The sequence below is a fragment of the Myotis yumanensis genome, unplaced genomic scaffold (genome assembly GCF_028538775.1).
Source record: "Myotis yumanensis isolate MYYU_CA2020_CCGP unplaced genomic scaffold, mMyoYum1.0.hap1 SCAF_8, whole genome shotgun sequence".
NCBI classification, from domain to species: domain Eukaryota; kingdom Metazoa; phylum Chordata; class Mammalia; order Chiroptera; family Vespertilionidae; genus Myotis; species Myotis yumanensis.
The window spans coordinates 47,031,261-47,043,797 of NW_027223759.1; the positions used below are offsets into that span (position 1 = coordinate 47,031,261).

Genomic DNA, 12,537 nt, shown 5'->3' on the forward strand with positions numbered 1-12,537 from the left:
CTGTGACCCTTCAGTGCACAGACTGATGCTCTAACCACTGAGAAACCAGCCAGGGCAGGAAACCCACATAGAGTATATTTTAATCCTGCTACTGAATTCAACAGAAGACATGAATAGAGCAAAATATAAACCATAAGACCTTCATTGTGTATTAGTAACAAAACATTTATTTCATTATCTGAATATCCTAAGAATGAATCAGTTGACTTAAAAAGTAATTAGGTGGGAAGGCCGGGGTAAGAGATCAACTGAAGGACTTGTATGCATGCATTTAAGCATAACCAATGAACACAAGACACTGGGGCGTAGGGGAGGCCGGGGGAAGGTCAAGGGGGGAAAAAAAAGAGGAGACATATGTAATACTCTTTGTAATACTTTAAGCAATAAAACAAAATAAAAAAATGAATATAAAATGAAAAAAAAATAATTAGGTGAGACTGTACCTATTTTAAAATTTAACTATGTAATATGATGGCTCATTTAATTTCAGTCCATCATTAATAAACCAATGTATTTTAAGAACCCTGGGACTATAGATTAGACAACTAATCATCTGAGTTGATGAGTAATGAGAGTAGTTTTATATGCTAAATGCTACCAGAAAAACTTGGACTCATCTGAATTCTTCTTCTTAGTATGGTTCTTATGTTTCCTTAAAGTTATCCACAATTCACTGATGAAAGTTTAGAATTCCTAATAATAATTGATTAACTGAATATATTTGGTAGCCAAAAAGCAAACAAACAATATTCCAACTTTTTGTGAAGACAATTTTTTTCTTCAGTCTTAGAACAGACCAGATACCTGAAGTAGAATCATTTCTTCTAATGTTTGACTATGAATATTACTTTAAAATTTCTTGCCCCTCCAGTGTAACTCTGGTTGAGCGCTGACCCATGCACCAGGAGGTTACAGGTGAAATTCCTGGTCGGGGCATGTGCTAGGTTGCAGGCTCAATCCCCAGTAGGTGGTGTGCAGGAGGCAGCCAATTGATGTTTCTCATTGATGTTTCTATCTCTCCCTCTCCCTTCCTCTCTCTGGAATCAATAAAAGAAAAAACATTTAAGATTTCTTGACTAGAACATGATACAAAGACATGTTCTTCACATTTAGTGGTGATAACTAGTACAATTCAGTGCTTACTTTTATTTTATTTTATTTTTTTTAAAATATATTTTATTGATTTTTTACAGAGAGGAAGAGAAGGGGATAGAGAGTTAGAAACGTCGATGAAAGAGAAACATCGATCAGCTGCCTCTTGCACACCTCCTACTGGGGATGTGCCCGCAACCAAGGTACATGCCCTTGGCCGGAATCGTACCTGGGACCTTTCAGTCCACAGGCTGACGCTCTATCCACTGAGCCAAACCGGTCAAGGCTCAGTGCTTACTTTTAGATAATGACTCATTTCAAAGTTCTTGACTGGCATTTGCCAAGCCACGCCTTGGTTAATCATATTCTCAAGATTACTATATTCTTACTGACAAGACTTGTATGCTTCTTACTGACATATCAATTTCCTAGTTACTAATACTTGAAGGAAACAATTTAAGCCACTTGGCAGGGTCATTATGTTTCCAAAATCAGAAGTGCTTAATAGATTTTCCATTTCATTTACTCAGGAAAAAATGCCCCAAGTAAGATTTTTTTTTTGAGCTACAGAACTTTCATTTCAGATACAGTGGGTTTGGCAGTTAATCTTGAACAGAAATTTTGGTCATCCAAAATAAGATTTTACACTGGGTGAGTTTATAATATGGCTTTCCTTTAAATATTCATTTGACGGTAATAGCTGGGATTGAGGAGGACTTCAAAATTTCAGAATGTTACCTTTGACTATAAAATAATTGTATAAAAACTCATTGGTTTTTTGAATCACATTTTAGGTGCCATGTTTGTCATTTTAATTGAATATTAACCATTAACTCCAGAACATAGAATTCTTTACTTCTGGCACATTTCCATATTTTACTTTCCTTTCTTGTTTGCCCTTATAATTCTTTAAAAAAAAAAATCCTCACCAGAGGATATTTTTTCCATTGCTTTTTCAGAGAGTGGAAGGGAGGGAGTGGAAGTGGGGAAAAGGGGAAGAGAGAAAGAGAAAGAGAGAGACAGAGATATCCATGTGAGAGACACATGGACTGGTTGCCTCCCCACAGACTCCCAAATCTGGGGGCAGGGAGGGAATCAACAACCCAGGCAAGTGTCCCTGACCAAGAATCGAACCTGGACCCTTCTGTGTGTGGCGTTGCACTTATAATTCTTTTATTTTATTTTATAATAATTCTTAATTCTGGCTCCCTTTCCAGGATTGAACATCGCTATTAATGAAACAACTCGGACAAATGATGACAAAGTCAAATTAGAGTTTTCAGGGGCAGGAAATATTTCTCTCTATTTAAACAGAAAATCATCAATTTACCAGACAGGCTACTGGCTTAGCTGACTGACTTCTAGGATACTCTGAATTCAGGTCTCCCTTTGAGTTATATAATATTTTTCCTTATTTCCTAACCCTTGAGAAGTGCCTAGAAATGTCATGCAAACTTACGACTGGGCACCAGTGGGCATACCAGGATTAAATATTGTGAATACTCCCTCTGTCCAGGAGTAAAGTGAAACATTGCTGAAGAAATAACTGCCCTATTTTCAGTCACCATGCTTTTCAGTTTTAAGCTCACCCATCTAAATCCTCTCTTATGAATGTGAAGTACAAATCCATGATATTTTTATGCACTATTGTTAGTAATTATATTTTATATTCTAAATTAAAGAGATATACTTAATTTTTTATCTCCTTCTAGCCAAATGAATTAAAAAAGCCCATTGGTTTTAATGCAGTAAAATATAATTATAAAATAGCTAAATAAATATTTGATTATGCTCCTAAGTACTCCTTTTCTACTGTAAGACTGCTTATGTTGGAGGTATTATGAAATCATCCAATATAATAAAAGCCTAATATGCTAAGTGTCCAGTCGTCTGGTCGGTCATTCAACCAATCAAAGTGTAATATGCTAATGATATGCTAAAGCCGCTCAACCGCTCGCTATGATGTGCACTGACCACCAGGGGGCAGATAGTCAACTGGTTGACCTTGGAGCCCTGACCGGTTTGGCCCAGTGGATAGAGCGTCAGCCTGTGGACTGAAAGGTCCCAGGTTCGATTCCGGTCAAGGGCATGTACCTGGGTTGCGGGCACATCCCCAGTAGGGGGTGTTCAGGAGGCAGTTGCTATGACGTGCACTGATGTGACCACCAGGGGGAAGATGCTCTGACCAGTAGGTTAGCTTGCTGCTGGGGTCTGGCTGATTGGGACTGAGCGAGATGGGCCAGACACACCCTGGAGCCCTCCTGTGGTCCCTCCCCAGCTGGCCAATCTCCTGCATCTAGAACTGTGCCCTCTCGCAATCCAGGCTGAGGCCCCCCTGCAAGTGCACAGATTTCGTGCACAGAGCCTTTAGTTTGTAATATACTCCAATAACTTTTCAAAATTTAAAAAATTTTCCCCCAAAGACTTATGGGTGAGAACCAAGTCCCAAGTCCCAAGACTTAAATGAAAAGAGGAAGGAACCTTTGTAATAAAAAAACACTTGGAGCCCTGACCGGTTTGGCCCAGTGGATAGAGCGTCGGCCTGCGGACTGAAGGGTCCCAGGTTCGATTCCGGTCAAGGGCATGTACCTGGGTTGCGGGCACATCCCCAGTAGGGGGTGTTCAGGAGGCAGCTGATCGATGTTTCTAACTCTCTATCCCTCTCCCTTCCTCTCTGTAAAAAATCAATAAAATATACTTAAAAAAAAACCAAAAAACAAAAACCACTTGGATGTAAAGCACCAGGAGGGTTCAGGGTACTCACTTGTCATCTGTCTTTCCTCCTAGACAGTATATCATCCCCTTATGTGAAACCACATTATGGCCATAGACTTTGATAGGAAGTTTTTTTACTTCATTCCATTTTGCAGCCCTAAAATCAGAAGATGAAAGAATTTATTTATAAGCTTTCAGTAAAAATATGAATGTTCTAGGCACTCCTATACCTGAATGCTTAGGAAATGGGAATGTCATGCAAACTTACACAGGATCATAGCATAATACTGTATCCAGCGAAGCCTCTGTTTGAAGGTCTTTGCCTGCAACTACATAGATTTTGTCATCTGCCTCTCCCAGACCGAAAAGACACCTCGCTGAAGGCAGAGGTGGAAGGCCAACCCACTCAGATGCAACGGTATCAAGCTGAAAGAAAAAAAAAAAAAAGAGGAAATGTGGAGCTTGTTAGCAAAAGGTTACAGATGTACCAGAAAATATCTATACTTTCTGAGGTAGTCAAAGATGTTGCAAGTAAAATACACTATAAATCAAAAGTATTATATTTTACTTAGAAAAGTGAGAAAATCGACTTGGTTTAACAAAATAGCTGAAAGTAACAAAATGTGTAGGACTTTAAGAAAGGAAAGAGAATGAAATGAGTCATAGGAGGTTGGTTAGAACTGTGAAGTTTGTTGTCAAATTTTCATCTCTTGTTCAGGTTTGAACAGGGAATCATAATACTTTTAGGACACTGGCAAAAGAAAGGTTTTCACTGCAGGGAGGGTCACAGTACGTGAGTGATCCCCGCATGCTATATTTAACATGCTCCCCAAGCCGGCATCCGGGACAGCTGGACCTGTCGCTCAGTCCACAGACAACTGGAACTTCAGGCAGTATCTTCTTTCTTCCAAAACTTTTCAGGTTTGCTTTATTGCTTTATGAGATAGGCAGGTGTTCTAGCTTATAACCTCCTAGCCTTTTGTTGAGCATCAACTGAAATACCTTTCTCTTTTTAAAAAATTTATATTAGGAAGTAACTGGTTATTTTTGCTATTGCCACTTCTGCAAGCCTAAGATCGCCTTCTAAGTGTCCGTGCCCTGGGGGAGGTGATTTTGGTATGTCTGGCATCAGTTTCAGTTTACTGTTACTACTACAACTTACTATTGGTAATTTTAAGATTTTCCAATTTGCATTTAGGACACCAAGGCACAAGGAAACTGCTCTCGGAAGGTAGTGCCATCACAGACTTGTTGAGCTCTCTAGTGCTACTTCTGTGCAGCAGAAGAAAAAGAAATAGGGCCCTGAGTAAATGGATACCAAGAACAGATGTAGGTACTAATGGCTGTGGTATAGGGAGGGGTCCCTGTGGAAGCCCATCAGTATCTGGTCTAGTAACCTTGGTTAAAGCGAAGTACTAATTAAGACTAGACGAGACGAGTGGTTTAATCCCCACATGTGCATTAGCTTTGCATTTACTAATTTTGATATCTACATTGTGATCACTAATGTTTTCATTTTTGAAAAAAAAGAAATCCTTTGATCAAGAAAGTGGTGTGTGCCAGCACCGGTTTGGCTCAGTGGATAGAGCGTCGGCCTGCAGACTGAAGGGTCCCGGGTTCGATTCTGGTCAAGGGCATGTACCTTGGTTGCGGGCACATCCCCCGTGGGACATGTGCGGGAGGCAGCTGTTCGATGTTCCTCTCTCATCGATGTTTCTAACTCTCTATCCCTCTCCCTTCCTCTCTGTAAAAAATCAATAAAATATATTTAAAAAAAAAAAAAAAAAAGAAAGTGGTGTGCAGTATAGTAGAAAGAACAATGAACATTTATGGAGTTTTCACTCTGTGACAGGGTTTGTACTAAATGCTTTACACGGGTAATCTCATTTAGTTCTCCAGGATAGGCACTTTGATTGTCTCCATTTTACAGATGAGGAAACTGAGGCACAGAAGGGTTGAACAGTTTGCCCAAGCTCACAGAGCTTGTAAGTGATATCTGAATTCAAGCTACATAAATCCATAGTTTTTGTCTTAAAATGGGAACAGAAACCCTCATGACCCCATGCGGGTGGGTTTATTGCCCGCACTTCTCAGTATTGTCTACATCCCCTACCACTCCTAATGGGGTATTTCCTGCAGCAGACGGAACAGTAGACTGCCTGCCAGACTCTGATATGTGAGCTGTCAAGGTATTGAACCACTATGGCTCTAGTTTCCTCATCCTTAAAATTAGGGTTTGGACCTAGATTATTTTAAGATGTGGTGCTGTTCAAAGATTTGATGAATCTATTAACTCTATGGAAAAAAAAAAACCCCCTCTTACCTATGTAAAAAAAATTCTCATAATCTATTTACAGTATACAGTCAAAGGCCATATTACTCCTAACTTAGTACTTTTTAAATAGATGTGAACAAGCAAAAATGCAACACCTGAAATTCTCATACCTAAATTTTCTTATGAGTCATTACCCTCTTTTATGATTGGACTTTTTTCTACTTTAATGCGTAAAGAGAAACTTAATAATGAGCCTATGATATTATGAATAATTCATAGTTATATTAAGGAATCCAGTAGAAGCCGAAACCGGTTTGGCTCAGTGGATAGAGCGTCGGCCTGCGGACTCAAGGGTCCCAGGTTCGATTCCGGTCAAGGGCATGTACCCGGGTTGCCGGCACATCCCCAGTGGGAGATGTGCAGGAGGCAGTTGATTGATGTTTCTCTCTCATCGATGTTTCTAACTCTCTATCTCCCTCCCTTCCTCTCTGTAAAAATTCAATAAAATATATTTAAAAAAAAAAAAAAAAAAAGGAATCCAGTAGAAGAGAGAATCTCCTATAAAATAATTGTTATTTGGGTAGAGAATTATTTTTTTTACAATGCTAAGACTTCTGCTAACTAAAAACTTCATAGGAAGAAAAATCAATATGACAGAATTTCATTTAAGTTCATTTGAATGTCCCCTAGAGCAGTGGTTTCACGCATCAGAATCACCTAGGGGGCTCGCCCTCCAGAGTTTCTGTCCTCAGGTCTGGGCAGGACGATCAGGTGTTTTTATCCTGGCATTTTGTTCTACTCCTTGTGCCTTTTAAAAGGAGCAAGGCATGGGCAATGACAGGGAGCTGACCCTTTCAACTTTGTATAACTTTTTATGGTTATAAAAACATCAAGCAGTTTTCTTGTACCAGAAATGAGAGGCTAAGTCAATAAAAGTAAGGGTAGTAACAGGATGGAAGAAAATACAGATAAGGCTGTAAATATTCCATGGATCTATTATTTCTAGGTATCTATCTGTATTTTGATGTAATTTTTACCTCCTAGATATAATTATTCTTTTAAATTGAATTTGCCCTTTTTGAAATTAAAATTAGGGCTTACGAAATTTTCTGTCCCACATTCAAATACTTATGATTACAGCTTCTATTTTATTTTTTTATTTCTAGTTAACATTCTTCAGTAGGTCTTTGAAAATTAAGAAGCATGGTTAACATGTATTATTACATTTTTTCAAGATTAGAAAAAGCTGGTTTAAATGCCATATTTTGTGAATGCACAGTATTCACACACTTTGAGAGTACGTAGTTACTGTGGTATGACATTCTACACTTACTTAGCTCTAGCCTTCCCAACTCAAGTGCCCAGAAATCCCAGGCCATGACTAAACAAACTCTTTTAGCTAGTTGTAAGCTACAAAATACTGGCATTGGCATTAGTGAAGATAAAGGTGAAGCCACTGATTCCTTCATAAATTGATCAAGTACAAGGTGTTGATAATATGAAACAAACTCCCTTCAAACAAACTACAGAGGCTATTAGTTTAGGATTTGTTTTCTAAGAAACTTCTGTGGTTTTACAAAACAGATTAAATTGTAATAATGTCTAAGTATAACTGTGATCCAAATAAATGTGATCATTTATCACATATAAAAAGTCATTATAAATTCCTAATATTGTGAATCAATTCCAATTAGTGACACTTGTGCAGACAGTTTTTCCTAGAAGGTAATGCAAAGTGCGAAATATACACACAAGTTCTTATCACTTTCAACAAAATTATATTATAGGCAGCAACCATAAATAAGAGGTGACAAATTAGTTTCAGGAAACTTGGAAGAAATTAGAAAATCTGTTCAATCATAGCTTTTTTGGATTGGAATAGGACACCAAGTAGAATAAAATGCAAGCGGCCTGAATACTTCGCAAATCAGCGAAGTGGATGGTGAGTAACCACCTTGCCTTTATATCTCCACTTGGATAAAAATTGCCTTTCTTACCTGGAAGAAGTATGACTGTAGAGGTTGATCTTTATTTTCTTCATCCACATATAGTCCTCCTACCACATATACCTGATTTTGTTGGGTGACGACGCTGGAATGATTTCTGGGAATCTGTTCAGCCAATGCAGTAAGGTAGCATTCATTTTCCGTGGGATCATAAGCCACTGCAGCTGTGTCATTAATCAAGAGGATGAGGTCTTTGACAAACATTCCATGCCTGGGAATGTCATTCAGGTAACCAGGAAGTAAATCTTCATCACCAACATCTCCATTCACCTCACCAGCCCCAGCCTTGTCTGCATTCTTGCTGGGTTCTGGAAGTTTGCCTGCGAAAGCGTCTTTGAGAACTTTGATTTTTTTCTGGAGTTCTGGGTTGCTTTTAATGATATCATCTTTCTCAACATGATCTTTAAAATATTTTTCTGTCATCAGGCGAAAACGGATACAATCAAACACTTCGCTAAGGCTTTTAACTCTTTCTTTGTCTGTTCGCACCCATTTCATCACCGCCTCAAATACCGTTTCTTCCTTTTCTACATTTAGGCTGTCATTTGAAACGACTGAGATCAATTCCTGTGGCGACAGTTGCATGAAGTCCTCTTCCTTACAAATCTGTACAAAGCGATCAGACACAAATTCCCGGGCCGAGATGGCAAGTCTGGGGCAGTCAAGGAGAAGTCCTAATCTTAGGATGGCTAGACAGTTACCAGGAGCCAGTCTTTTCTGAAGATAAGAGACACAGACAGTGAACACGGAGGGGATCTGAAAGCGGCTGGCCAGTGCAAAAATATCTTGCACGTTTCCATCGTTGAGATCAATACTGGCGGAGTAGAGGTACTTGATGATTAAATCCAGCATGGCAGAATCCACATTATCTAGTACGACCTCCTTTTTTTTCGCCTCATCAATGTCAGATAGAAAATACTCACGGAAGTAAGGACTACACGCTGACAAAATCAATCTGTGGCACGGAATACTTTTGTCGCCAGCTTTTAGGGTGCAGTCGATGAATTTTTTCTCATCCAGGAGATCTCTTAGACCATCCTGAAGAAGGGTGGATTGGTAAAGCCGCAGTTCCTCTGCGAGTTCCCGCTGCGATTCCATGTTGGGAGTCACCTGGGTGAGGAAGGGGACACTGAAGGCCGTAGCTCCGCGCAGCACACAGGTCTAGCTGTAAAGAGGCAGAGCAGTGTGCTTTGCCCAGCCTGAAGCCTTTGCAATTTAATCCCACCGGCTAAATATAGATACCAACTCCAACAACGGGAATTTAGGAGAGCTGGTTTGGAAAGAAGAGTGGTTCTTGCAGCTGTTATAGATGGAAAGGAACAACTGAAACTTTTTATCACGAAGGAAACAGCTCAGAAACAAGAGATTTAAATGAAGTGGAAAGCTTTAAAATACATAAAGTGTTAGGAGGTCAGCTAATAAAGGCTACCACAAGAAAATGTTTATTGAATTAACAGAAAACTGAATCATAAAAATGAGTCAGTCCACTAAAAATGGTCTGGTGGCAAGCTACTTGGCTATCTGATTAATCATGCAAAGGTCAAGAATATGGGGTGAGTTCATTGAAATACTCAAGCAAGATCCCCTTTCCAAAAACTGTTACAAAGTTTTATTTTCAACTTACAACAGTGAAGTATATACTTTTCTTTTAGAAACAGGACACCAAAAGACTTCTACTTATGTTCTATAATTATAGTGGTTTTAGAAAAACATTAAAAATAATACCCTCATCATAACTGAAATAAGTATAGAGAAACTGCTAATTTTCTAAGACATTCTAAATTATCTTTGTTAAATGGAAAAAGTATAATTGGTATTGAATTAAAATATAAAATTATTTTATTCACACTCTGCCTCACTCTACATAGTATTTGGTGTGGCAAACAATAGCAATAAAGTAAGTAAAATAAAAGCTGTCAATAAGACCAAAAAGAAAAAGAAATAGTTTAAAGTCAATACTAGAGAAATAAACCCACACACAATTTGATCACTAAAGATATTCTATGATGTAAAGTGTTTAAGATGACTTTTCATTAAAGAAAAAGTTAAGAACAGATGTAACCCCATGAGAACAATGTTATCAACAGAACATAGCAAAATCAGGATGAAGTGCTACATCACCTGTATAAATTTGGAAAACAGGTCTAATACATGAAAAAGAAAAAAAAGAAAGAATGTATAAGTGGAACTATAATTTAAGTTTATTATAATAGAACACCATATTAATTATGGAATGCAGAAAGCATGATTTGAAAGAAAATTGATTTTTTTATATACAGATAGCATCGTATACTTATGAAATATTTTATTACAAAATTATATTGTCACATTTTCTGAATCAGTGGGGCTGTAGAAATACTGTAATATCAATGGTTAGTATCTTTTTCTTTAAATAATATTTTTCAATTACAGTTGATGTAGAATATTATATTAATATCAGGTGTACAACCCTGTGATTAGACATTTATATAACTTACAAAGTGATCACTCCGATAAATCTAGTACCTGCCTGACACTATAGTTGTTATAATATTATTGACTATATTCCCTATGCTGTACTTGACATCCCCATGACTATTCTGGAACTACCAATTTGTATTTCCTAATCCCTTCACCTTTTTCACTCATCCTGCCAACTCCACTCCCATCTGCCAATCATCAAAATGTTCTCTATGAGTCTCTTTCTGTTCTGCTTATTTATTTTGTTTTCTAAGTGAAATCATCTGACATTTGACGTTCTCTGACTTATTTCACTAGCACAATACACCCTAGGTCCATCCATGTTGTTGCAGATGGCAAGATTTTTTTTTCATATTCCATTGCATATATGTACCACTTCTTGGTATTCTTAAACATGCTCAAAAGAACATAAGCTCCATGAAGATAGGGAATTTTTTTTTGGGGGGGGTGATAGGGGGTGTTGTTTTGTTCAGTGCTATGCCTTCAGATTAGAGAATTATGTATTTTTAAACTTCAAGATCTCTATCCATGAGTAAAGGTTTTTCCTCTTATTTACATCATAGTGAAGTCAGTGGTACTGTCAGCTGCTAACACAACAGCTGAAAGAAGAGCTCATTGACTCTTTTTCCATTTATAGATGCCACTACGGTTTTAACACACTAGGAAAAACTCACAGCTGCTCCCTTATTTAAACAATAAGTGACTCATTTCTCTCTACACGTAACACCTAACATTTGAAAAGATTGAGTCAGATACAAACACCATGATAATGTTATTTGAGATTATTCCTTACTAGCTGACAATGTTATAGTCACTTTTGCTTGAAAAACTACTTAAACAATATTCCTGGTATCATTTGGTGACCTTATAAATTTTTCCAACAACCATTTTTTCCCTTAATATAGGTTATCATATAACCCCACCCCATAAAATGTAGAAATCCTTTCCTATTTAAAAATAAAGTATTTTACAGCTTTTAGTCATTGTTGTTTATTAGACCAGCCATGGGCAAACTACGGCCCGCGGGCCGGATCCAGCCGTTTGAAATGAATAAAACTAAAAAAAAAAAAAAGACCGTACCCTTTTATGTAATGATGTTTACTTTGAATTTATATTAGTTCACACAAACACTCCATCCATGCTTTTGTTCCGGCCCTCCGGTCCAGTTTAAGAACCCATTGTGGCCCTCGAGTCAAGAAGTTTGCCCACCCCTGTATTAGACGCAAGTCAGCACTTGCTTGAACCTTATCTTAAATGTTTTTACATACTTATTCCTTTCCCTCTAGACCAGCGGTTCTCAACCTGTGGGTCGAGACCCCTTTGGCGGTCGAATGACCCTTTCACAGGGGTCGCATAAGACCACCCTGCACATCAGATGTTTACATTACGATTCAAAACAGTAGCAACATTACAGTTATGAAGTAGCAATGAAAATAATTTTATGGTTGGGTCACAACATAAGGAACTGTATTTAAAGGGACAGAAGGTTGAGAACCACTGCTCTAGACTAAAGAGGGTCCCTTTGGCTAATGTCAATGATTTGACAAAGGTTCCTTATGACCTTTCTTTATACAAAGCAGTGGCAAAAAGCACTGAGGCCAGAGAAGTCACCACATCTTACCTAACCAAGAAATCAGAAAACTGATTTTTGAAAACTTCAAAGAAATTTCAATTAATACAAAGTTGCTTTTTGTTATTGCAAGAAGTCAATAAATGAACTATTTATTTATAACTTATTTAAAATTATTTACTTACAAAATAAAATGTATTCTTGCCAAAACTATATTGAAATTATTTATAAAACTGCTCAAAACTTTACATAGGGGTTGATATGTTCCAGAGTTAGCTACAATTTTTATAGACATGATTACTTAGAAATGACAAGTTTAAGGGTTATAATTTATATTAGAGTTGGCTTACATTGGAGCTATATGATAATATATTTAAAGCAGATTTTTATAATTAACAGATGTAATTTGATTCCTCCAT

At 37.7% G+C, this 12,537-nt stretch overlaps 1 protein-coding gene across 3 annotated transcripts in view; it reads right to left on the minus strand.

Annotated features, from left to right (window-relative positions):
* The window catches only part of LOC139015253 (BBSome complex member BBS5), a 43,692-nt gene that overhangs the window by 7,971 nt on the left and 23,184 nt on the right, over nucleotides 1-12,537 (minus strand). For all 3 annotated transcript variants that reach the window (XM_070422797.1, XM_070422796.1, XM_070422795.1), the window contains 3 exons: nucleotides 8,080-9,198; nucleotides 4,076-4,233; nucleotides 3,857-3,964 (listed from right to left, as the gene is read on the minus strand). In XM_070422797.1, coding sequence (XP_070278898.1) covers nucleotides 3,857-3,964; nucleotides 4,076-4,233; nucleotides 8,080-9,198 — 1,385 coding nt within the window. The remainder of the gene's footprint in view (nucleotides 1-3,856; nucleotides 3,965-4,075; nucleotides 4,234-8,079; nucleotides 9,199-12,537) is intronic.